A 26,552-nucleotide genomic window follows, 5' to 3' on the forward strand; every position below is an offset into this window, starting at 1 on the left:
CACAGCACATGTGAAGACGTTGAGAAGAGGTAAGCTTATTTTTTGTACTTAGGCCTACACATGATCATTTATTGCATTTTTGGTCAAGAAATTTACTTTTAACTGAATTTCAGAATTGCTACAAATTGTGCATCAACAATTAGAAACGTGTTACTTACGAATGTAAACGTTTGTAGTCTACATGTTAATGGATGAAATAAGTGTTTTGCACGCGAGTATTTGAAGAGTATATTGTGTTTTTTCAAAATATATGACCATGATGTTGGCTTATGCATTAATGGTGTGTTCACACAGAACGTGAATTTAATTACTTGCGATAGCAGATTGCATTCATAGTCAATGCAAAGACGCGAAGACGCATCATTCGCGCCGGGCGTCGCGAATTGGGTGACTCGTTTGCCGCGAAAGTCTCCTCGGTAGAAAAATTTGAACTTGAGCGGGCTGCGGAAGATTCAAGCATCTAACTAGACGCGACGTGTTTGACGCATTCGGTTACCAATTCGGACGGCTCTTTCTCCCCCACGGATAGCCTAGATTATAGGCCTACTTTATTAGCGAGTTGTTTTTGGATAAAACAAATGTACCTTGCATATTTACAAATTCCCATATTCTCTATCTATACATGGATTGTGGGGAAGGGGGCTTTGGGCGCGGGTTAACGTTAACATAAATATTACATTCAAAAACACATTGCCTACAGCTCCGTGTGCACAATTTATCATTAAATAATGGCAATCTTGATTCTAGCACAATATTATTCCTAAATGACAGCACCATTCAGTAAATTAAACCTTCAAAATTATTATCAAAATAAGTAAATACCCTTTAAACAAAAGTTTAGCTTCAAATAAAGATTGTAGAACTTTACTGTTTTGCAGTAGTTACTGAAGAGATTCGTTCAAAACCTCTGGACAAAAGTCATTAATTAACTTCTGTTTTGTTTAAATTAATAGATATTAATAGACAAATTTTTATATTTATAGGCATTTAATAATGGACTAATTTGTTACATTTAATTGTTTTTTATTGATTTTTGAAAAAAATAAATATATAGGCCTATATATCTTCTGCCCACCAAGCCTTCATTTCTTTGATCCAAGAAAAAACTGTAATATTGTGACTATTATTATTATTATTTTAACAACTATTTTCTATTTTAATATATTTTAAGATGCAATTTAAAAGTTTTGGGTAAAAAATAAATAATAAAGTGAAATGCTTTATTGTGTGTGATTTGCATGTTTAATTTATTTTAAGACATGTAAGCTGAAGATCTAAAATAAGTTAAAATGGTTGGTTTAACTGATTAAATTGTCTTATTTTTTATATATAAATGAGCTTAAATGTTAAGTAAACAGAACTAAGATTTGTTTTGATCTCACATGGCCTGCACTGTGTTGGATTTACTTAAAAGATATATGCACCATTTTTGCGTCATACTTTTTAAGTAATCCGTAATCATTTAATTAAGAAAATTTTTAACTTGGTATAATTTTACATAAAATAAACTTAAATATTTGAGTTCACGTGACATTCTTTACTTAAAAATATATGTAACGTGATGCATACATTTTTAAGTAAAGAATGTTGCGTGAACTCAAATAATTAAGTACATATAACAAAGATTTTCTTGTTAATTTTAAGTAAAATTATTCCAAGTTGGGATTACTTAAAAAGTATGATGCAAAAATGGTGCATATATATTTTAAGTAAATCCAACACATCATTTTTTAGAGTGTATTAGTCATACAGCCTGACAAGCCTTGTCATCAGTGTCGGCATTTATAATTCCTTTGTCTCTGAACAGCAAAAAATAAATAAATCGTATTTGCCTTTGTCCCCAAACCGAACACAAACATAGTGAGAGGTCTGCGGCTAATACCTGATCTGAGGCTTTTGATGGGAGAAATAAATGGAACAGGAAAGCCATTTGCATTTCATTGAGATGAACCTGTGATGGAAATGAACCTGCTGTTATCTGCACCATTCAGGGCAGATAAAATGGAGTCAGACCAGATCAGGGCGGTAATGAAGAGCCCATCAATGGACGAATTGTTATCTTTAGCGCACGTTGAAATGAGAATATCATTTAATTCCTAGAATAATAACTGCACAGTAGCTCACACAGTGGCTTTTGACATGCATTGAGCACATGTGAATGCCATCTGCACCGCTGTCTCCAACTGATCTGAAGGATTTATTTCCTGAGGGGATCTTTATTTTACAGCAATATACCCTGGAGTTTCTTTATTCTTTCTTTCTTTCTTTGGGGTGTCTCATTTTTTAGAGAATCAAGCTTTCATTATAGCTCATACACTAGTGTCTCTTCATCTTTTCTATGAGATGAAATCCAAGCTGTCGATCGAATGAAGGGTGTCTTTAATTTTCCTCAAGGCAAAAGAAACCGAAGGAAATAGGGGAAGTTGTAAAAGCGCCAGTGTTGCTGTGGGGGCTGTTGTGACAGTTGCAGCTGTGTTCGTTTTGAATATGTAAGAAAAATGTACTTCTTTTTCTCCCCCCACCGAAAAAAAAAAAGTGAAAAAAGATAGGGGGGGGGGGGGGACTCCTCTTACGGGAGCTCAACCCTATAGGGAGGAATTTGCTCTGCTCATGTGACTACCCATGTGAATAGTAGTTGTTAAATCATCATTTGCGGGAGTGCAGGGAGCACGTGGAGAGCGGGGTTGTTGGAGAGAAGCAGAGGAGAAGAGACGACCGCACACCCTGCAGGCGATTTACGTATTTCAACCAAACCATAACTATCTACAGCTGTACTCAATACTTTCTGCATCAAAGTACTACATTTCAGTGCTGACTAAAAGCCAGTTATTGTTTATTTTGTTGGGTGGCATCTGTCAGCCCTAGAGTCTGATGGATTTTTTTCACTCACTTTGTACATCTAGAACAAAACCAAACCCATAATGCACAGAAATAAAAAAGCAATTCTGAAAGCAATATGGATATTCCTGAGGCACACGTTGAAAAACAACTCAATTACCCAAGTTTATCACACTCCTCCACAGACAGACTGGCAACATGGCAGTGCTACTGACCCTGGTACGTCTCAGCAGGGTAAGGACACAAATTAAGTCATCGTCTCACTTCTGAATGACAGCCATCATGTTGTGCTCTGACGGGCGGCCACATCTCTGGGCCCTTAAGGACAACAAGGGGACACGCTGTCATGAGCATACTAGTCTCTCTCCTCCACTCACCTGTGACAGTGTCTGGACGACCTTTAACGCACGTCCTCAGGGGACCAATAGGGCACGATGATGCAAAACACTCTCAGACTTCATTGGGTTCCTTGTCTGTTATTAATTCTCCTTGGGGTGGGTCTCTCCTGAAAGTCTCTGAATGCTGCATGGCAAGAGCCACCTTAGAGATCAGACATGATGCAGCAGATGAAAATAAGTAAACACGAGAACTCTGAAAACTTCTCCACATGTTATCTATCATGAGTACTCGAAGCATATTGAAGCCAGGTGGCATCACTGGGAAGTAGATTACTTGGTAACCCACGTAAATTCTCAATGCGTAGAGCGTCTTAAGTCTGAAAAGCTCATGTGGTGGACACATGACATACCTGCAAAAATGTAAACAAAAGACTGTGTTTCTCAAATGCCTCTTTTATAAAGTAATTAGTTTAGCAGGAATCGAGAGCTCAAGGCCTAAGCACTAGGGACGATTTTAACAATATATCATGAGCAGACCCTGAACCTGCCAGTAGGCCTACATTCTCATGATCTCCAAGGGATACAATATTACATTTCTCTGTCCTGTAATACACCTTTTTTTTCTGTTTTGAGACCAAATAAGCGAATCAATATTGTGGGCAAAAACATGTCTAGGAAATAGTAGTGACATGAAACAAAAGACAAGTTGAAATTTGTTATTAAACTAGGACTGCCAATCAATTTAAAATAATCATAATTCAATTAATTACATGACATTCCAATTAATGAGACACAAGACTTTGTCATTTTTAAGTCATCACTTAAAATTAATCCAGCATGGAAACACACATCTTAATTTAATTTGTCCCCTCAACAGCTGTTATTTTTAATGAAGAACACTTCTTTAAACTTCTGGAATTAAAATAAATCACAGTTAATCATTGTTTACTACTGATTGTAATAATATCAGTGTATTACTAAATGTGGAGGGCCATAGAAAAACAAGGTTGAGAATCACTGGAAAATATCAATATTTACTGAGAAACCCCTAAAATTTAATCAATTCAAAGACATGAGATGATTGAAGCAAATTAAAGCATTGCATAAACATTACAAAAAATCATTACATTATCTGTTGTATTTTGAGAAGTCTGTATACATGTAAGATCAGGGGGCATGATTAATTGTGTTCATTTAATTGTATTTTTTTTATGTAATTAAATCACACTAATAGAACATCTTACACTGATATGCCTATTTAAAAGTTATTTTATATTTATTAACATTGTAATAATACCACCTCCATTTGCAATATTTTAATTTGTTGTGTGAAAACTATGGTATGACAATGGTTAGATTATGTAATATTTAAACATGTCCGGCATTTGCATGATCACCGTAGGCTTATCGAGTGTTGACATGTGAAAAAGCAAACATTGCATCACTCGAATCAATGCTATACTCAAAGTATTTTCATAATGGAGTGCTTAAATGAAAAAAATTATCCTTGTGTTTCGGCTTGAACCCCGTACTCAAGTGTAGTGCTGAGAACAAATTTACTTTAATTATCATTATTTCTGAACATCTAACATCCTAACATCTATCCCCTTTTGTCATCTAGTTGGTTAACTTGTATTCAACAAAGCACAAAGGCAAAAAATTTGGTTAAAAATGATCAATGGGAGGGTATTGTGAGGTGTGTCATAAAACAGGAGAGCAATAACAACAAAAAAGGGAAGGGGGGGGGGGGGGGTTAAAAATATCTGTGATTTTTAATCAATAAGAATGCCTGCAGAAGCTTCAAGCTGGATTGACATCGACAAGGACCTTCACAGGACAACCAGTTCATTAACTCTTGATCATGTTCTTAAAGGAATAGTTCCCACAAAAATGAAAACTGTCATTATTTACTTACCCTCATGTAATTCCAAACCTAAATTACTTTATTTTTTCTGTGGAACACAAAAGGAGAATTTCTGAAGTATCGACTGCTCATTTCCATATAATGAAAATGAATGGCATCTGGGGTTGTCACTTTTCAAAAAGCAAAATACTATAGTGCACTATATTCCAAATCTTCTAGGGTTATTTAATAACTTTATGAGATAAATAGACAGATTGAAAGTCATTTCAATCAATATATCATCAACAGAACAAATTAGCCCCTCAAACTGCAAGAATAAAGCATCCCCTATCAATATTGGAATATTCTATATTTTGTTGTATTTACAACACACTGTAGTCCAATCAGTGATTATATAACCACACTCATATGCTTATGTCTACATAACTTCCTCTTTGTATATGGATGAATGCAAATTCAGATTTGTGCAGAAGTTACTTTAAAGCTAATTTCAATACACTCTCCACAACAGAGCAAAGTCGATATTAAATGATGTGTTTACTGCTCTATGCTACACTGCATAAAGCACTTTAATAATCAGAAAACACGTTGATTTGTGACATTTATCTTAATGTAGTATTATATTTGTGTGTGTACGTCTTTTGTCTTACGTCTAAGCATAACATATTACTCAGAAATGCTACTGAGACAGATGAGGGTGAGCTCAGCAGTGTAATTTCTCATCATAATACAACACACACATAAATATTAATAGCAGGGTTTTTGGCTGGTGGGCATGAATCATTTTTGTAGACAGAGAGGAGCCACCCATGCATGCCCAAAAACAGCATTTAAGAAAGTGCTGAGATAAACAGCAGCGCTGCAAGGCCCGGCAGCAGGGGAAAACCATCCGAGACCTCCGAAAATTCAGACCTTTGTTGAGTCTACTTGAAGCATACGTATGGCAACTAAGGGCAACTACCAGATCCATTAATAGAGGATGTAGTCATGCTGCCAGTCAAGCCTGAGCAAACGACTGCACTGACTGGCATTGATTCCTGGACAAATTCATATTAAGTGCATTCATATTAAAGAGTTAGTTCAACCAAATGCATCATTCACTCACCCTAATGTCGTTCCAAACTTGTATGACTTACTGTACTTCTTACTGTACATGCAACATAAATGAAGATAAATTGAAAAATATATAAACTGTTTTGTTGTAGTCTAAAACAATCCTGGACCACATGATATTTGTGTTCTTTTTAATGTTACAGTTCATTTTACTATTTCCCCTGCATTACGTTGAGAAAATTGATTATTTGTCAAATTCGAATGACATTTTAATAATTTATGACAGTATGAGTGAGTTTAATTCACTGATTAATCGATCGTTAATCTAGTAAATGATTTAATCCACTGAACACGGCTGTGGTAATATAAAAACACTCTCCCAACAGAATACGGTTTCTTTTTAGCTTTAAAAGTAATTTGTTCCAAGTCAACTTAAGATTATATAGTTGTATTTATCACTTGTGATAGCCAGTAACAGCTACCAATAACATTAGAGTGACAGCACTATGAAGGCCCACAGTACAGTACACTTCACAGTACAGAGAATAGCGACATGCAGTGACAACAAAGTCGTTGGCGGTGTGAACGAGTGAACCGAGACGTCGATTTTCGTGTCAAGAAAAAATGGGCGTCCCAGAAGAAGCATTCAAGGCTTGTGTTGTTAACGTGAAAATCACATGACTAATGACAAATGAGGACTCGGTTTATGTGAAAATAAGGCTGTCTCAAGTGCGCAAGTCACCTCTCGATGTTTCCTCGATGCTTATATGAAAATGAGCAGTCGATATATACTTCAGAAATTCTCCTTTTGTGTTCCACAGAAGAAAGAAAGTAATTTAGGTTTGGAATTGCATGAGGGTGAGTAAATAATGACAGTTTTCATTTTTGTGGGAACTATTTCTTTAAGAACATGATCAAGAGTTAATGAACTGGTTGTCCTGTGAAGGTCCTTGTCGATGTCAATCCAGCTTGAAGCTTCTGCATGCATTCTTATTGATTAAAAAAAAATCACAGAGCTTTTTAACCCCCCTTCCCTTTTTTGTTGTTATTGCTCTCCTGTTTTATGACAAACCTCGCAAGACCTTCCCATTGAGCTGAAAAACATACCTTCCTCCATTGATGGCAATTCAGAAATATCTGGATATTTCAAAAGGATTACAAATACTGTGTTTGACCCTCTTTCACCTTCATAACTGCCTTAATTTTACATGGCATTGATTCAACAAGATAGGTTTAAATGTAGCAAAAGGTATCCGTTTTTAAATGAAAACGCAGTAGTGTGGACGGGGCCTCAGACATTCAGTTTGGAGTTCAGGAGATTGTCTTGAACTTGTTTTAATATTATTTTTGAGTTACAATGAGAATTTTCAATAATATCAATCTGCCTTTGCTTTCCTTAATACTCTTACTACCTTTTTTTTTTTTTAACATTACAAATTTATTTCTATCATGTCACTATTCATGACACTATCACTATTTTTATGAAACACGCCCATTGTTAATTTGATTAACTACACGTGTCTTTCCTGCTTTTTTTTTTTTTTTTTTTTTTAAATAGCTCTGTACATAGCATCTAAAGGGATATGGTGATGGGAAAAAATATACGAGATATGAGAAGTTATGCTATCACCCAATAAAAATTTTACAGGGGCTTTGTAGCTCTGAGAAAATCACTAGCATCATTTGTTTGTACAGTAGATGTCACCTGATATGTTATCTCATGCAATAACAGGACATGGTATTGTTGCAGATTGGGTATTTTAGTGGTACTGTGTTTTTAATTCTGTACGTTGGGTTGTATGTGTCTAAGGTATATGATCATCAGTATAAAGCTGTCCTGGATGGAATGGAGACTGAGAGCATGATGGAAATCCATCCAGCGCAACGCATCGAGATCTTCAGGATGGGAAACGGCACAGACGAGGTCCTGGAGGTGCACGACTTTAAAAATGTAAGCGTTTATGACATACAAGTGAAATATTTTCATTGTGATGTGATAGATTCAGCTCACATTCCTGCAATCTGAGTCTCAGCCTAGGAACTGCTGTCAAAATACAGACAGCGTTTTTCTTTTTCTCTCAGACTGATGATATTGAATCTCTGAAAAGCACTGTGCTAAGCAAAAGCAAACTGGCAGTGATGACATCTTGCATCAGCATTCAGACACACTTGTGGTTGGCCCCATCTTCTTTCTAAATTACAATGGTCAGTGGAGCAAAGCCACAAAACAGATTAGTTTCATTCAAGACATTGCCATGGGAAAGCAGAAAACAAGTGAATAGGTAAAATCATTCAAATCACATGTTGATATAAATGAAAGGGGAGTTTGAGCTCAGAGCCCTCTTCGGCACTTCTTGCAACTTCTGGCTCAGGACAGACTTTTGAATTGATTTTTGTGAAGGAGGGATGTTGCAAGTCATTACACACACTAAAACTACAAGCCATCTCCATAGAGCCTGAAGGCTATAGCACATGAATGGAAATGCAGTGGTGATGCCAACAGAAACACAAGCAAAATCCTTTCTCTATTGTTTTAGTCAAGTTCTCAGAGTGTCCTCCAGAAACTTGCAAGTTATAATGAGAATTCCACAACATCAGCTTATAGGGAAAGCCAAGGAGACACATCACATAGACTGAAAAAAAGTGTCCTTCAGCTTGAAAAAAAAAAAAAGGGAATAATCCAGCAATATATTTTTCGGCAATGCAAGGTAGCAGTGAATTAATTTTTGTTTATTATTGTCCAAGAATCATTTCATGTACACCATTGTTCAAATAATTGGGGTCAGTAAGATTTTTTTTTAAGTATTTAAAGGGACACTTCACCCATTTGCATTAAGCTTTGTATCTTTAGAAACCCAGTCATATTTTTGAATGGTCATGGTTTAGTCCCTTATTTTCCCCTGAGATGGGAGAAATAAGGATTTGAGTGTTCCACTTCCTGCTTTTGATAATTTGCAAATGATAATTTTTACGTCATAAAAAGCAGGAAGTCCCACTTCTTTGTATAAGGGTTGAGACTACAAACACTAGCTCATCATTTATCCAGGACCCCCTCACCCTACAGGCCTATTACAGATCAGTGGGTGGGACTTCACTTGCAGATACTGAATCAACATCATCAATCTTGTTTGGAAGCTAAGCTAACAAGAGCCGCTTTCCGACCGGAGGGACTTTTGCAGTTCCTAGAATCTAACGTTCCTATAACCCTTTTTTTCTTGTGTTCCGACCGGACTAAATTGGGGATTTTTTAGTTCCTCAGACCGTAGTTCATATAACTCTTTCAGTACCTAGTCTAGAGCGAGGACTTTTTTAGTTCCCTTTCCCTAGGTCTACGTTGATTGGTTCAACTTATGTCATGCCCACTGCTGTCAACACGAAACTTGTAGCGCGCTAGCCATGCGCTGTGTGTTTTTGGAAAACATCACAACGAGGATTAAGACAAACATAACGCATTCAACCAGCTAATTGCTAATGCTAGCTAAACTTACCCGTCGTTTTGTTTGACTCCTGCGCTCTGCTCTTTTATCTGCTCTTTGCTCTGTACAGAACTCAAGCATAATCTTTAAACGCCGCAGTTTGTTCTCCGTTATTAAGGTCCCGGCAAGGCAGAACAGGAACATTGCAATAGCCTCCTCCATGCTGGTTTGTTGTTGTTTGTGGCTGCAAGACCGTTGCCGTGCTTGCGTTACCCCTCCGACGTTTGTGTTGTGATGTGAACCACTCTAGTTTCGCACCGCATATGTTCTGACTGAACATCCATGTACCATGCAATGATTCACCATATAGAAAGAAATATAAAAGAGGATTAATTCACTAATGAGTTTGCCAATGTAACAGGGTTCGTTGTTATGGGAAGAAGGAGGCGGGAACCGGCGATTTAAACGTTTTAGTAATATAAACAAATACAACACAACAGTATAAGCCAGCAGCCCCTCATGGATGACTGCTGACCACACACAACAGAAAAACAACATAAAATCAGGCCTGTTCCCCCTCTCGATCTGCACTTTTGTCACTCCTCCTTTTATACTTCCGCTCCTCCATGAGAGATAACTTACGAGACTATGTCATTCATTAGCACTCACGCCACTGGCCTCGCGCCATCCTCTCACGCCCCTTTGGCCTCGTCCTAGTGGCCACAGCCAACTGATTTCTCTGATGTTTGCTAGAGAATGTCTATGTATTTAATATGTCTATGCTTTTGCGCTCTTCACCTTCTTTTTTTCTAGTGGCATCGACAACACAGCTGACACGGGTAAATACATGTGTGAGAGTTCAGTCCGCCTTAACATTGGTCCCGTTTCGGATGCCACGATGCAATCAAGCAGTGACCTCAAGTTATTTTCTGTATTTTCTCATTTAAGAGAGAACCCAATTCAAAATTTCTTTTACATTTTGACTAAATATTATGACCCACTTTTAATAAAGATTAATTTTGAAATGGGTGAAATGCTCCTTTAATATTCTGAACAGATGCAAGTGACACTAAATACTTTTATTTTGTCATAAAACATTTCTATGTCAAATAAATTGCTGTTCTGATATGCTGTTCTTTTAAAGATTATATTTACTAAAGGATATAAGATATCACTGTAATGTTATGTTACACATATGTTTCTTGAGCAACAAATCAGCACATTATAATGATTTCAGAAGGATCATGTGACACTGAAGACTAGAGTGATGTTGCCATGACTGACAGGTATAAAATGCATTTTAAAATGGGCTAAATATAAGTAAACTGTTTTATTGTATTTTGATTTTAAAAAAATGCAGCCTTACTGAACATTTAAAAAAAAAACATTTCTTACAGACAGTTTTGTTTTAACTGTATGCTATACATGGTTCTATATCTCAATAATTGCACATTTTTGTCTCTTGTAACTTTGATAAAGTCAGTGTGACTATTTCAAACTTTAAGTGTTTAAGTGTTAGTGTTAATTTTTGATTCTAAAGGTGGAAATGACCTTCAATTTATACCTAACTGCAAAAGAGCTGGAAAAATAAAGCAATATATGAATGGCACATTGTTCTCCAATCGTTGAAGTCTTGTATACAAGATATAAAATGATACAAGTGGTCAGTGAAGATGCAGGGGGAATTTCTTAACAAAGTCAAAGTCCGTTTATAACATCCTAATACAGAAACAGTATACTGCCAGGGTCGGCTTCCCAGACACAGGTTAAGTCTGATCTTTGCTCTAGTAATGTTGTTAACAGCGATTCTTTGGTGCTAATTCAGTTTAGCACCAGCCCTTGACTTCACCTGCATTCAGGAAGCAGTATTTGTTGTCTCTCAAACCAATAACTGGGCATCTACATACAAGTAATGTGCCAATAATTGGAGCAGCGCTTCTTTGCCCTCTGCCAACAGCATCATTCATTGCTTCCATTCGAATAATTTCTCAGTGCATGCACACATTTAATCTGGCTAATGGCAAAGCTGTACTTCAACACTCTTTCTTAAATGACATAATTTTCCTATATTTTATCCTTGTAATAAAGAGTCTCTCCATTTTCCTGTTGACCAGGCTCAGCAATAAACGCATTTCATCAAGAGATGGGTCCTTCTTGCATGCAAAAGCAGGCCATTAACAGGAACTGAAGAGCAATTTGTCAATGATTTTTCGACACCAATAATGCACTGATAACCGTTTTTTTTTTTTTTTTTTTTTCTAATAACCGGTGAGCTTAGGTGAAAATGACAATTATTAGCATGCAGTCTAACATTACTTATGAAAGTACAAACACAAAAGATGCTTTCGTTAATACTGCAGAAATAATTCAGCATCATCACTCTCCCTTTTCGTATGCTACAACAGCAAAACGAGAGCAACTGTGGATTACCTAATGTATTTCCGAATGCAGCGAGATATTGTTTTTGTCCTTCTGAGTGAAGAGTCTGTAAGACGATAGCCTTTATTTCCCATCGAAGACTACTTTCAGACAGTAAAGCACTGAGCACAGAAAATTCTTCAGATTCTCCTGCTAAAATGGGTTTTTCTCTTTTCAAGTGTAAAAGCAACAAATTCTGTATGGCAGACCATCAGCTTTGGCTTTTAGTAAAATAGCTCCTCAGTTCACCAAACAGATTCACAACGCAGACCATAAGTACAGCAAATCGGAGGGTTTTGCCAACATATAATCATGGCTTCAGCGGTATACCTCTATATTGCCTGGGGTTGTAGACCCATAATCTTGAATTGGCTAGGAAATGATTCCTGTTGCATTAGTTACTGTATAGCATTCACTATATCTGTGCTTCGGGTGTCAAAGAGTATTTGAAGTGAACAACTGATTTTTTTTTTATTTTATTATTATTATTTTTTTTATTGTGGAATAAACATTCATTAATATCTGTGACATTCAAGGGCATCATGGGCATCCGTTTTTCCAAGCACCAGAGATGTTACATCAGGGCTCAAACCAAGGAGCTGCCGAAGCTGGACTCAAAGACCATCGACATAGAGGTATTTTTAATCTCACTAAACATATCTTTACGCAATTTGCTTCCTTAAAAAAAAACACAATGAATTTTGCAGCACATCAGACAAAATGTGAAAATGGAAACTTACTCCAAACATCACCATCCACAATCCAACTAACCAGCAACCCCAACCCACCCCCCACCATCATTCCCTTCAGCATCTCCCACAAAAGTATAAAATTGGGTCTCCTGTGGCCATGAATCCATCCGAAAGTCCACAATCCTATAACCCCTTTGTGGCACACATCAAATGGTGTTTGCTGTCAATCCTGAACTAATATTAATTTTTAATCATCTCCTCTGAAGCCTCAGCCCAAATAGCCTTAAGGAGTGAGAGAGAGGGGTCCTTGTGAAAGGTAAGCCATTAAAATGGTATTTGAAGATGTTTGCTCCGTAAATTTCACTTGACTCAGGGCTGAAGTGATTCATCTCTGTTCTCCTGCTCTAATGGCTGTCTGTGATGCTCTGCAAGAGTGATGGGTGAAATTCTATCAATCAAACATCCAATTTATCTGTCATGGCAAATGGCAAGCGGTTTCACGTGCGCCAAACTCTTTCCTTCACAGCTCATATTGAAAAGGGGGTGTGCAGAAAAGAGGCACGCCTCTCTGATTTGTATTTAAAACACACTGATGTATTGTTGTCGCAAGTTCCCAGACATCATCTTTGACTTTTGGAACAGAAGGTATTATAGGAAGAAACAGCCTGCATGTTCTCTCCCTCATCGTTTTAATGTCTAATCCATGTTTACAGATACTAATTGCGAAGCAAACGCCATATGTCGCTGCCATTTCTCCCTTTTTTTTTTACTCATTGTGAAACCTAATTAGATTTTTCGGCAAAGCTTTATTTCACAGATGTGAAATCAATCAGAGTTGGCCAGGGCTAAAGCACTGGGGCTGGAAAGAGAGGTAGAAGGAAAGAGAGCGAGAGATGCGCCCGGTTCTCGAGGGGGGACGGGGACACATGGTGCAAGATGGAGCAAGCTGTTCATACTATAAAGACGCAGCTAACCAGGAGAACATTTACACAAATGATCACTCATTTATTGGATAAACAGACTAAGAAGTGTAAAATGTTAAAAATGCGAGCTGTGGGCTTTACATGAATGTGGCTGAATGATTCAGGCTTGCTAACTGTCTATTTACATTCCTACTTTCACTAAATCTTTGATTTAATGATATACATAGGCCTGAGATAAATCAGGATGATATTGAAACCAAAGACCACTTGTGCATGGACGAGAGAGAGAGAGAGAGAGAGAGAGAGAGAGAGAGAGAGAGAGAGAGAGAGAGAGAGAGGAAAACATGGCATTCTTTCCAGGTTGTGAACATGTTAAGGAAGTAGAGGTTGAAATCCATATTATTAGCTCCAAGTGCAGCTGAGCTGCAGGGCATTCGACTGTGGTCCCAGAGCAAGCTGCCTTAACACGCTTCACCACAAAACAATGCTGGCTGAGGAGAAACTGCATGCCACTGATAAGGAAATAAAGCAGCCTGCGAGCACGACCAGGTGACAAGCATAAATTGTATTCTGCCAGTTTGTTTACCATTTTCAATTTATTCAGTCTGGGAAATGATGAAAGCGGTAATCCATGAACTTCCCACTGGTCACCACCAACTGCCCAAATGTCTCCGATGAAATCACACCCTGTCTTCCCGCACACAGCACTTGAGTCTCAGGATTAATTTGGTAACTGTGCAAATCATCGTGTTCTCCATTTCTATTTATACTCTCTTCCCTTAAAAAAGTTTTCATTAATTAATTGCATTACTGTAAAATGTATTTATTTCTTTTATTATTATTTTGCCTATAGACCCAGGGTTTTCAAACTGGAATGTGCAAGGTGAGAAAGAAAAATGTTGGCAGTATCTTTCTGCTTTTCTAAATCATACAGTAAGACTGATTTGTGGCTATTTTATTCAATTCACAGTCCTAGTTTTTAACATTAAGGGGAAAAAAAGTTTTAGTCTCGCCTTACAATGTAAAAACTTTCAAGATAAGACAACACAGCTGTCGTTGTGTTTTGGAAAGAGGAACCATCGCAAGTGAATCAACATATTTGCCATTAAAATCAGAACCATTAAAGATCCTTGGCATTAAACATCTGAAAACTCCTGGTATACCACAAAGAAAGTTATTCAAGGCCCTTGTCTGCTGCAGGACCTGTTTGAAAGAACGTGATATGAATTTTGCCTTTTGTTCATGGGCACTCAGTTCTAAACACAACAGTTTTGAGCCAATTACCTGAGGCATATAGTCCTGTTCAGAAGTTTGAGGTCAGCAAGCCTTCTTTTTTTCCCAAAGTTACATTAAATCAATCAAAAGAGAAAGACATTTTAATGCTGATGAACAAAAGTGTATTGCAGTTTCCACAAAAAGCAGCACAACTGTTTTCAACATTGATAATAAATGTTTCTTTATGATCAAATCAGTAACGACTGCTGACATTTTAGTTTTGAATCACAGAAATAAATTCCAAATTCAAAATATATTAAAACACTTATTTTAAATTATAATTATATTTCACTATAATACTTTTTTACATGCATTTTGATTGAATGCATAAGAGACATTTTAATATTTTAAAATCTCACCGACCCTAAACTTTTGAATGAAAGAAGATGCAAAGAGTGAAGTTTTTAATCAGGTGTACATATCATGTGACGTTAGATTTGGATCCACAGAAAAATGATGTCCTCACAATGCTGATTGGCTGATGGCAGCCTTCACTATCATCTATAATATAATTAAATATTTTTTCAATGGAGAAAGATACATTTCTATGGTGCAATTTCAGCATCAACCAGCTGGGGTCATACTAACCGGGCCATGCTATCCAGCCAAACCTTGACCCCTTGGTCAAGACATAATTCAGCTTCGTTCTTTTCTTTTCAAAGCCTCCTTCACAACCTTTAGATGTCTCAAGAGAACCTACCCTTAAACAACTTATACAGCTAATTTCTCACAAAAAAATGTGATCAAATATTGCAGGATCAGTGCCCTAACCTTTGTTTACTCATATGAAAGGCACGCTTTGCTTGAGAAGCTGAGATGGCCAATTAAAGCATTCTGCTTGCACCGCTGGCCCTAGTTTTAATTTTAAGGCTAAACCAGCATCCTTCACTGCTTGAGTCATGCAGGCTGTCCTCCTAGTCATCATTAGTTTAGTGTGATTTGAGAGGGGGGGAGGGAGGAGTAGGGCAGAGCAAAGAAACGGTCTCAAAGGCGCAGAGAGTGAAGCTTTTAATCAGGCAGAACTGGAACCGCTACAGGTCAGTGCAGTGTCGCTCCCCAACAAACAAGAAACGGCACCGAAAATGACTTCTAATAAAACAAGGGTTTAGGGGGAGAGCAAATGAAAGAGAAAGAGGGGAACCTAATATAAATGATAGTAGCTCAGACAATAGCCTCAGGATTCTACATCAAGCTTAACTAATGTGCAATTAAGCTTTAGACTGGGAGAAAATCACCTTGTAAAAATATTTGTCATGCGAGCCGTTTCTCTGGTCTCTGCACTAATTAACAAGGGAACGTAGTAGAGTTTGTTTGTACTTCTATTTACACATAACTACAGGAAAAAACAAACATATACCTCATGTGATTATATTATCCAAAGACACTTTAGATCTCAATTAAGTCACTGACATTTAATCGCTATCATTAAGCAATAATAATTTACGTAACAGCTTATGAACTGTAGAACTAACAAATTAAGTACATTATTATCAGTGGTATAATTAGTTGCATAATTGTGACGGAGTGGATGCACCACAGTGAACTTTATAGTCCCAACAGGACTGAATAACTTTCTAGACCAACACAGAAGACATATTTGAGCCATCTTAAATTCAGATAAATTTCTGTATTTCTAAGTATTGATGCAAGAAAAGGGCACTTATGAACAGCTAGGGAAGAAAAAAAGTCTGCTTCATAAGACGGTAAAGCTATGGTCTTTAAGAGAGGTCAAATTAAACATTTTAACCATGGTCAGCAGTTCTCCATTCCCTGGCTGTGAAGAGAGAGAGAGAGAGAGTGAAATGATCCAAGGCAATAGCATAAAGCAGATACTCCAGCTTTATCTTGCTTGGGCTGTGCAAAGGATGCACAGTAAACAAAGCACTGACGAACAGAAATGAGTTTAGAGAGTAAGGAAGGAATTGGGTCCGTTTCAATCAAGCCAATTGGGCTTCTGAAAGTACAACCTAAGTATCAGTACTTTACTCTCGATATTCAAACATTTACCCTGTTTAAAACGAAAAGTGTTAGCAGGGTAAGATAGGAACTATTTCTTACGCAGAACTGCTGAAAGACACAAACTGCTCACGCCGCTGACACTTCACTCACAGCCTTCAATCAAACGCAGACTGGGCTCTGACAAAGAAATATCATTCACATTAAAGTCAAGCGTAGATGTGACATTTATTATAATGGGTTTGTGTGATGATTGTTTAATGATTCAAATGATTTTATAATTGTTAATAAATGATGAAAAAAACAAAACAAAAGTTGAGTGCTATAATTACTTATCATAAAAAAACAATGTTTAATAAAGATATCAGCATGGAGTCTATATGAAAAATCACTTCTGTATTTATCATTAACTAAATGAAATCTTGAGGAAATGTTCCACAACAGAATAAAGCAGTACTCTGGAAAAGTAAATACTATACCGAAACGTAGCACTAACATTGTAGTGGAAATACATAAACAGATGGTGTGCAAGTCCATGGTCTCAATATTGGCAAGTTAAGTATCTGTCAGATCATCTATCCCTATGATAAAGCATTTTGTGCAGGCACAATATGGCATTAAAACATATTTTCTTTTCACAGGTAAGTGAGACGGGTGAAGTGGATATGCAGATGGTGGACTCTCAGATATGGATCCCTGCTGAGGAGCCCATATCCAACAAAACATTCCTGTTGAATTCCAAGATCTGGGAGATTTGCCAAGATCTACCCATCCACTGGATCCACCCATCTCCTCTCAGAGGTTAAAAAACAGGGCTTCACCAACTTGAAATCCAATTCAACCCTAGTAATAAGGTTTCAGAATAGCCAAGTCAAGGCCGTACTGTAATTTCTTTTGCTCTCCATGCACTGTTTATTTGTACTGTCCCTTCAAACACAGAACTGAGTGGCTAATGCTCTAGAAATGTCCAAAGCAATCCTTTATTAACTAATCAAGCACATGATACACCGTGTTTGAAGAAGTATTTTGCCAACTTGTTACATTTTTCTAAATGAGGGCTTTATAGCATGTTCTTAAAGCTATGGTATACGATGTTAAAAATCGGTCGAGACGGTAGGGAAGTTTTAAAAAACTCATCCCGCCCCTCCACACCCCCCCCCCCCCCTCTGCGCTACTTGATCCCTGACCTATGTCACGTTTGAGTTCACGTCAACGCAAGATTAGCAACACATGAAATCCCCACCACCATTATAATACTACTAGTATTGCTAAGGTTTTCAGTAATTGTTATTGCAGCACGCAGCGCATCTTGTTCAAATTCCGATCGGCTCGAACAGAAACCTCGAACAAGAAATATAAACTTTGAACCGCGATCGGCGATGCTAAACAGCTAACATTCCAATGCCGACCGGCAGCATGAGCAAGTTGTCAAACTGATAAAAAGCCACGTAACACGTCACACCATAAAAGAATAAATAAATGTTTACCTGCTCAACAAAAAGTCATCCGTGTCAGCGTCGTTTTCAGCCCCAGATCTCCCTGAAGCTTTCTCCAATGGTCAATGAAGGACGCTATATTTATCCTACTTAGAGTCCAGCGTTCTTCACATTTCTTTTTAATCTCTGATCTTTCCTCCACAGACTTTCTCTTGCGTCCTAACTTTACAGTAGAGGCAAGCAGGGGCCGCTTGCTGTTGTAGTTTATATTTTTATCCATTGCTGATCTGACGCTACTAGCTAGCTACCATAGACAGTCTGTCAGCTGTTTGCTTGCGCACGGAGGGGGGCAGGGGCGGGGCGGGTGCGGTTGGGTTGGAGACGCGAGCGCCAGGCGGAGTTTCAAGTGGAGCTGGTGATTGGATGAGAGCAGTTGACCAATATAAGCTGTTCGGCCGCACAGCTTACATTGGTCAACTTTTCTGCGGCTGTACAGCCAATAGAGTGAATGGATTCTTTTCGTTCTTTTTTCTATTCATATTGTTAGGATTGTACTATATAACCATAACCAGCATCTAAACGAGGATATTAATAATGAACAATCTTTGAAATCGTATACCCTAGCTTTAAGGAAGATCAAAGGGGCAAGGGTTAAATAGCATAACTGCGCCATCGTCTTTCCTTCTGTGATGCAGAAGCTGAGTTCCATGATGTAGAGGATGTGGAGGAGACCCCAGAGCTGGAGGCAAGAGGGCCACGTCAGGCCCGGGACATCATGGACCAGTTACCAGTAAACGACTATGTAAGTATGAGCCTGAGGTTCATTACAAAAAGGCGTGTTTGACTGCGGTTGAGCTGGATAGTCATGCTCTCTTTTTTAGTATAAATCGTTCATTAATCGAAGTTCCCTTTCCGAACTTAAAACAGACCATGCGGACCACAGGGCATTGAAATTGCTCTATATATCTGCTTAAATCAGGCCAGCTCACTTAAGACTCCCTTAATGTCTTACTGCTAATGGAGAGGGATATTTAGCCTTCAAAGGAAGCAAGTTTGCTTTGCAGTTTCTTCATGCCTCTCTTATGCAGTAACTGATGTACAAAGACAGCCTCCCAAGGTCACTCATTAATGAATAGATAAATGTATTAATCATGCTTTAATTATCAAGGCATAAAGAATCAAGCGGCCAAAGAGAGTCCTTTATTGCGTTCATGAAGTGAAGCATATGTTCAATGATTAATCATTCTAAAGTTGTATGCACTAATGCTTCGCACACCTACGATTTAAACCTCCCCCATCTAGTATGCGACTTTTAGCCTCTGAGCCCAAGGATGAGAAGACGGCGAAAAGAAAGAGCTTTAGGTGGGGGGAAAAAAGCCATATTTATCTGCAGAGGTCCAGGAACGACTTGCTTTCCCACCTCATCCAGCAACACGGACTGCAAAGTTACATATAATTAAAGCAAACCCAGATGAAACCACCTTTCGCTTTTGAAATCCGCTCCTTCTATCAGCTGGTTAATACATACCAATCCAGCCAATTCCAAGGCTTAGCACAGGCGGGCTGTGTTTGTGGGCAGAGCGATAACAAAGGCTTTTGTGAACGTCAGAGGGGATGTGGCTTCCAGTAATTGGAGTCTGGAGTCATGTAGATGCTGCTGGGAAGCCAGATATCTCAGACCTTTCAGAGGATCCTAGACGCAAGCCCTTCTTTTTGCTCTCCCACCGGCAGACGTCTGCAGCTCGAGGAGGGAATTCATATTTTGCTACCCTGTTGTGTGCTTTTTATAAATAATCATCAAAGTTCCAGTGACAGAAGGCCTGAGATATACGAGGCTGACCTTTCCCCAGTACTGCCATGCTGATGGGTTGTGTGCCAGCACAGCTCTGGATATCTTTCAAACTGAATAACTATCATCTGGCTGCACTGAGAAATTGCATCATGGTCCTTGACCTACATTGGGAGGATAAGCCTCTGATGATTGGGTCCGGTTGAATCTCAGTCTTGTACGCCCGCCGCAGTTGTTGATGGTAGGCATTGTGACCCCGCGTTCTAGCTGAAAGCATTCTGGCTTGCAGATCGCTGATTGAACCTCCCTCCTCGAGTCTGAACTTAAGACGCACTTTCCAGTCAAGGACCCGAAGATGACAAACTCACTTTAAACTTAGGACACTAAAATAAGGCAACAAAAAAAAAAAGACTATACATCTGTGATTGGAAAACAGGAGGAACGTCAATCAAGCTGTGTAAAAATAACGTGTTAGCACATGCAGTTCCCTTTTAAGGGAAGCAAATTATAACATCTACATTTCTCTATAACGACACCATCAGTCAGATAAGATTTCTTTTTTAAATAAGTCTCTTATGCTCACCAAAGCTGCATTTATTTGATCAAAAATGCAGTAGTAATATTCTGAAATACTGATATAACTGCTTTCTATTTAAATACATTTCAAAAATGTAATTGATTCCTGATCTGATCAGGTGTTCAAAAGAACAACATTTATTCGAAATTATTTGTGACAATAAAGACCTTTATAATGTTACTCTTGATCAAATGAATACATCCTATGCTAAATGAAGTATTGTCGTCTTTAGAAAGAAAAAAAAACACTTGACGCTTGGCAGTGACTATCAAAACACACAGGAAATGCAAATCTGCAATAATTTAATAAAAACAATTTCTTCACACTTAATCGCACAAGCATAAAAATGTGTTCCTCCGCAGGTGTTCGTATTAAAATGAATGATGGTTCAGCTTCAACGATAATTAAATTCTACCATACAATGAATGCAAATGTTTACTTTTGTTCTAAACAGTGCATGGGTTTGATTTATAAATAAATAACCTGTAAAAGGAGTCTTTCCACCATCATGTACTGATAAACGGGTTCTCCCCATAAGACTTTTGCGGACACTCTGATCAGTTCCAATTGGCTATGGATGTTCCGATTGGTTTTTGGAACAGAACAAAGCATGTATAATGCCAAATTGAATACAATGCATTCAAAGTGTTTAAATAAATATATAAACACGCATATTTAATTACGTTTAATGAGTTAATTTTAACCATCCAACAAATAATAATCATTCGATGTAAAATAATGTAGAGTAAAATCATTTTAAAAAACGGATTTCTAATAAATAAATAAAAATAGGGGGAAAAGTGTCTCTCTCATGTCTTGGTTAGCATCAAGATAGTGGAAGTTTAAGACAATTTATCCCTCCAGTAATCACAGTCTATGAAATAACTCCTCAGTTGATAATCAACTGTATGATGTGCCATCCCATAATAAATGAGGAGTTTTCATACTTTCTCACATTAAATGCTAGCATCACGCTTTAACAGGCTGTAACACTAAACACAGCAGAGGACGTTGACAAGCTTCATGAAGCTTATACAAAACGCTAAAGTCAGCTCCTGGCACCTGTTCTTAATTGCTCTTACTATTTTATTCATGACTGACATCATGTCCCAGAGTACTTTATTTATTGTCATCTACACATGCAACAGACAGGCACATAAAGTCCCAAATATGAAGTTATTAACAATCACTTTCTCATTGCAGCAGGATAATCAGTTTGATTAATATGCCTCTGTGGAACAATACCATAGTCTGTTTGTTTTATACTAATCACGCATCATTTCACTCGAAAACACTTATTTTCCCAAATAACATCCACCTTTCAAGCAAGCAGGGTTTCTCTCTCTGTGAAAGTATGATAAATCAAACAGTTCTACACAGACAGGCTTTGTGCTGTTAGCAAAATGAATTGTTGTCTCAACAATCTTGACCCTAAACCCAACAAACATTTTCAATCAGTAATTGTGCATTTGTGAGTAATAAATCAAACTGTACAGACATCACACTTCTTTCTCTTGCACTAGTACAGTATAATCATTAGGAGAATGCAATTTCCACTCCATTCATCATTGCATAGTGAGCTCATGAAAACTCAAACATGCTTTGTTTATGGAGAACATGATGAGAGATGGGACTCCAGAGGAGAAATGCATGCCATTTTGCATCTTCACACACACATGCACATTATAATTCACTGCGCTTCATCTCAAACCCAAGAAAATCGATAATGATAATAATATACCTGTTTATGCTACATCAGACTGATCTCATGAAATTTACATTTCTGGCATGCTATCAAGACGCATAAATGCTGTTGACTTAACGTTACAAATATATGACCTACCCCAACCCCGTCCCTAAACCTACCTGTCACTGGGGTTAATACCATTTATGAGTCTTCCCCTACCATCCTAGAAAAAAAAAATCTTGCTCCCCAGATGTAGATCTACATTTTGCTTCGTTTCGCTCAGACATTTAACGGCGCGTACATACACGCGGAATCACTTGGACATTTAACAGCGTAGACATGCATGCATATACACGGATAGCTGAAAAAGTGTATAAATAACACGCCACTTGACTTGAAAGTGGCGCGTATGTTTACGCAAAAGTCATGATGTCATGTTGGCTACACAAACACCACGCATGACCATGGATAGATGTCATTTTCTTTAGCACAACACATTTCAAAGCAATTTCTGCCGTCAAGTTTATTTGCGTCATTCCCAACAGGAACTCTGAAGAGTTGCCAGACAACCGAAAGAGATCCGGCTCCATCTGCCAATCTAATGCAGATCAGAGGAGGTGACTGGGTCACCGACGGTGTTTTTAATCAGCCGGATAACATCATATTGTCTGCGTCGTAAGCTAGGGGAGATCGAAACGCAGTCAAATGAAAAAGGGAGTTGAGGGTGCTATCTGCTCCAACAGTTACGGCAGATAGAAAGTTAAGTGGCACTTCTCAGAACCCATCTCGCCGTAGCGCCTGATCAAAGGCATGGCACTCAGCCCTGGGTAATCTGAAGAGGGCATGCGTACACGATCACAATGGAGAGGGCCAAGGGCCATTAATTCTACCCAATTTACCTTTCACTCCACTTTCATTTAGCCCTTACAATTCACACCCTGCCTGCGAGAGCAAATAAACCGATCCTTGTTGGGCGATCATTACCCCACTAATTGCTGTAGGAACGTGCCATTCGCTTTATGCCAAAGTCAAAGGAGGGCATGAGAGTGCATGGGGGAGGGTTCTCATTTCTGAGCTCAAATGAGGCCAGGGTCGCTGCTCGGACTGAGGCACCGAAGCCACGCGTTTATGGGGGTGGGAGGGCTGGGATGAAAGAAATAGTGTAATTATCTCAGCGTCTGCCAGTGTCAAACTCGCTCTGACTGAGAACAGACAGGCAGTGGGGTTAAGGGACTTGAATCTGAGATGCCAAAGCCATGCGATGTCACCGGCGGCGTAATGGAAAGGTCAAGGGCATTATATCATATCAGATGCCCTGGCTTGGCATATCAAAACCATCTACTTTAAATGCCACTCTGATCCTTGTGACACATCCGAACATGACAGGGTTTTTTGTCATTGCATGTCTACACCCCATAATCACTCTTCATTCCCCTTCAGAAGCACTGCACCTTTTTATTGCTAAAATCAAGCTATAAGTCATGCGCCCTGTGGTGAGATTGCAGGTATTGTTTGGCAGCGGTTCTAACCCTGTTGACTCACTCTCTTTGCAGAGAGAATTGGGGCTGGAGCTGGACAACAGCCTAGATGAGCAGGGCTACTGCTGCCAGTACTGTCGTCGTGGGTACCGTTATTGTCGGCGATACTACGAGCCCCTGGGCGGCTTTTCGCCATATCCTTACTATTACCAGGGAGGACGAGTCATCTGTCAGATTGTCATGCCTTGCAACTGGTGGATAGCACGAATGCTGGGACGAATTTGAGGATCCTGGGGGGAACCAGTGGTGCTATGCTGTTCAGGGGTACACGTAGACCAGCTTCATTCTCAAAACTTTTTCCATACTTTGAATAAAAAATCTGCCGATGTGAGGCAAAACATTAACTCAAAACTTCCTCAGTGACCTGTGATAACTATTCTTCATATTATGTATGGGTAGCTGATGCATAACAATCAAGTTCAAGATTTTAGGCTAATTACATATGGGAAATTACATATTTTAGGCCCTGTTTTTCACAATTTCACATTTTTTGCCTTCATTTGTTCAATTTGTGGAAAAACAAATTCATTTTTAATAGTATGCTACAAATATGCTCCATCTCAGACTATTCTTAACAGCATTCTGCTATTAATAATTATGAATGCAGTTTTTGTAAAGATGGGGTAAAGATCATGTCAAAATGCATAAAGTATTTAAAGTCAACTATCACTATATATATATACACACACACATATACACACACACACACACACACACACACACACTTTTATACATGATGCTTTCTGTAAAACTTATTTTCAATGAACTGTGTTTTGATCTGTCCTTTATCTATATGGTAATACTAAAAGTACCACAGAAACAGTTGCATGGAAATGGTCAGTTTCTTTAGTCTACATATTCCATGTGGACTTTTCAAATCAATGAAGAATGTGTAGGTAGAGGAAATTTGCATGTGAAGTTCTACACAACAAAAAAAAAGTTATCCTTTATTTGTCTTGTTTTGTTTTTTAAGTGGATGAGAGGCATTATAAGGAACCAGGTTAACATAAGTACATTTACACTAATGTGCATGTTTATATTATAAATGTATTTACTGTATGCTTAAGTAAGTCCCCGAAGAGCTTTGAAAATGTACCTTTTTAAAAGCTGTTATGTGAATTTAATGTGGCGTAGAACTATACTGTACACATATCACACGGCTGTATTTAAATAGTGACATTGCTAGCACCATAATTGCAGGTCTGGGACTGTTTCAATCAATTCTTTCATCCAAGCAAATGGGTGCTCTATAAATTGCATTTATGTAATCTAATGCTCCTTTGTGTTTTTCCAACAACTTCCATCTGAATAAAACTTTCAGTGTCCGCTACCAATTTACTGCAGCAAATAAACGTGCTAAGAGATGTAAAAAGACTGTGAAATACGCAAATACAACATGCTGATAATTATAGTGAGCTACACTGACACTGACTTTTATTCCAATTTTTTTTTCACATTTCTTTGTTTGTGTTCTTTGAGAATCAAACCCAATGACCTTGACATTGTTAGCATCATGCTCTACCAGTTGAGCTCCAATAAGTCTAAATACATGACTGAGCTATACAAGACCTAATAACAGACACAGTATACATTTTTAAATCATCATAAAAAAGCTGGTACACTGAAAGCATTCAAAATGCATCTGCTTTTCTAAGAAAACAACAAAAGAGCAAATCACAGGGCTTTCATCTTGAAACAAAAGATGCCACATCTGTGACAAACAACCACGCAAAGCCACAAATCAAAGATGGAGGAAGTTAAAACTCACCTCGATGTTTATCTCGTTCGCTTTCATGGTCAGTTGTCTAAATGTGATCTTCATCAGCCATATCTTTCCTCAAAACACTTTTTCCGTCTACAGATGGAATCTAATTCACTAGAAGCCTGAGGTAAATGATCAAAGCACAAACTCAAAATACCCCATAGAAAGCTTATTATATTGGATCCTGTTTCTTTTATCACAATACCTGAATTCATATGAGACACCAGCACTTATCTTGATGCAATTCAAAAGGAAGTGACCTTGAAAGAGTGTCTGTATAATAAAATGGCAGTAATTAATTCAAAGTAATTTAGTGTGTAGTTTTAGACCATGATTCAACATCTATTTGCACACGCACACCATCAAGTCGTTCAATACATGTATGACTTACTTCTAATGCTGCTTTTGTCTTTACCTTAATGGTGGATGAGGACCAGCGCTGTCAATCTCCAAAACAGACCAAAAGCACCACGAAACCATGAAAAGTGATCCATGTGACCGTATGCCAAGGCTTGTGAAGTCAATAGCTCTGTGTGAGGAAGAAAAAGACATGTTAGTTTTAAAAATCTTAATTTGTCTTGAGACATTTTTTTCCTCTTCTTCACATATGAATGTTCTAAGCAACATTATAATTTCCTCTTTAGAACAATACTAGTCAAAGAGTAAAGGTGAAGATACACTAGGCAACTTTTTGAGCAATGTTGATAGGAAATGTCAACGGGCAACCAGATGAGACACAGAGCCCAGGTCCGATCTAAATTATCCAGATAGAAATGTATTGCCCATTTTCAATGGGAAAGTCTCCAAGCAACAATCGCTCGGCAAGATTGCCCTGCAATATTGCTCAAAAAGTTGCCCTGTATCATCACATACTCTTTTACTAATATTACTCAAAAAAAGAATTTGTAAATGTTCCTTAGAGTAAAAATAAAGTAAATAGATGTACAGATAAACTAACTAATTTGAGAATTCAACCAAGTTGTCATGATG

The 26,552-nt window shown here is 38.1% G+C and overlaps 1 protein-coding gene across 1 annotated transcript in view; it reads left to right on the forward strand.

Moving 5' to 3' along the window:
* The window catches only part of tnmd (tenomodulin), a 38,268-nt gene extending 14,149 nt beyond the window's left edge, over positions 1-24,119 (forward strand). The window contains exons 3-7 of the mRNA XM_039655191.2: positions 7,904-8,044; positions 12,464-12,562; positions 17,415-17,574; positions 18,905-19,011; positions 23,816-24,119. Coding sequence (XP_039511125.1) covers positions 7,904-8,044; positions 12,464-12,562; positions 17,415-17,574; positions 18,905-19,011; positions 23,816-24,025 — 717 coding nt within the window. The 3' untranslated portion in view covers positions 24,026-24,119. The remainder of the gene's footprint in view (positions 1-7,903; positions 8,045-12,463; positions 12,563-17,414; positions 17,575-18,904; positions 19,012-23,815) is intronic.
* Positions 24,120-26,552: the final 2,433 nt, after the last annotated feature.

The sequence above is a fragment of the Pimephales promelas genome, chromosome 9 (assembly GCF_988280905.1).
Source record: "Pimephales promelas chromosome 9, fPimPro1.hap1.1, whole genome shotgun sequence".
NCBI classification, from domain to species: Eukaryota; Metazoa; Chordata; class Actinopteri; order Cypriniformes; family Leuciscidae; genus Pimephales; species Pimephales promelas.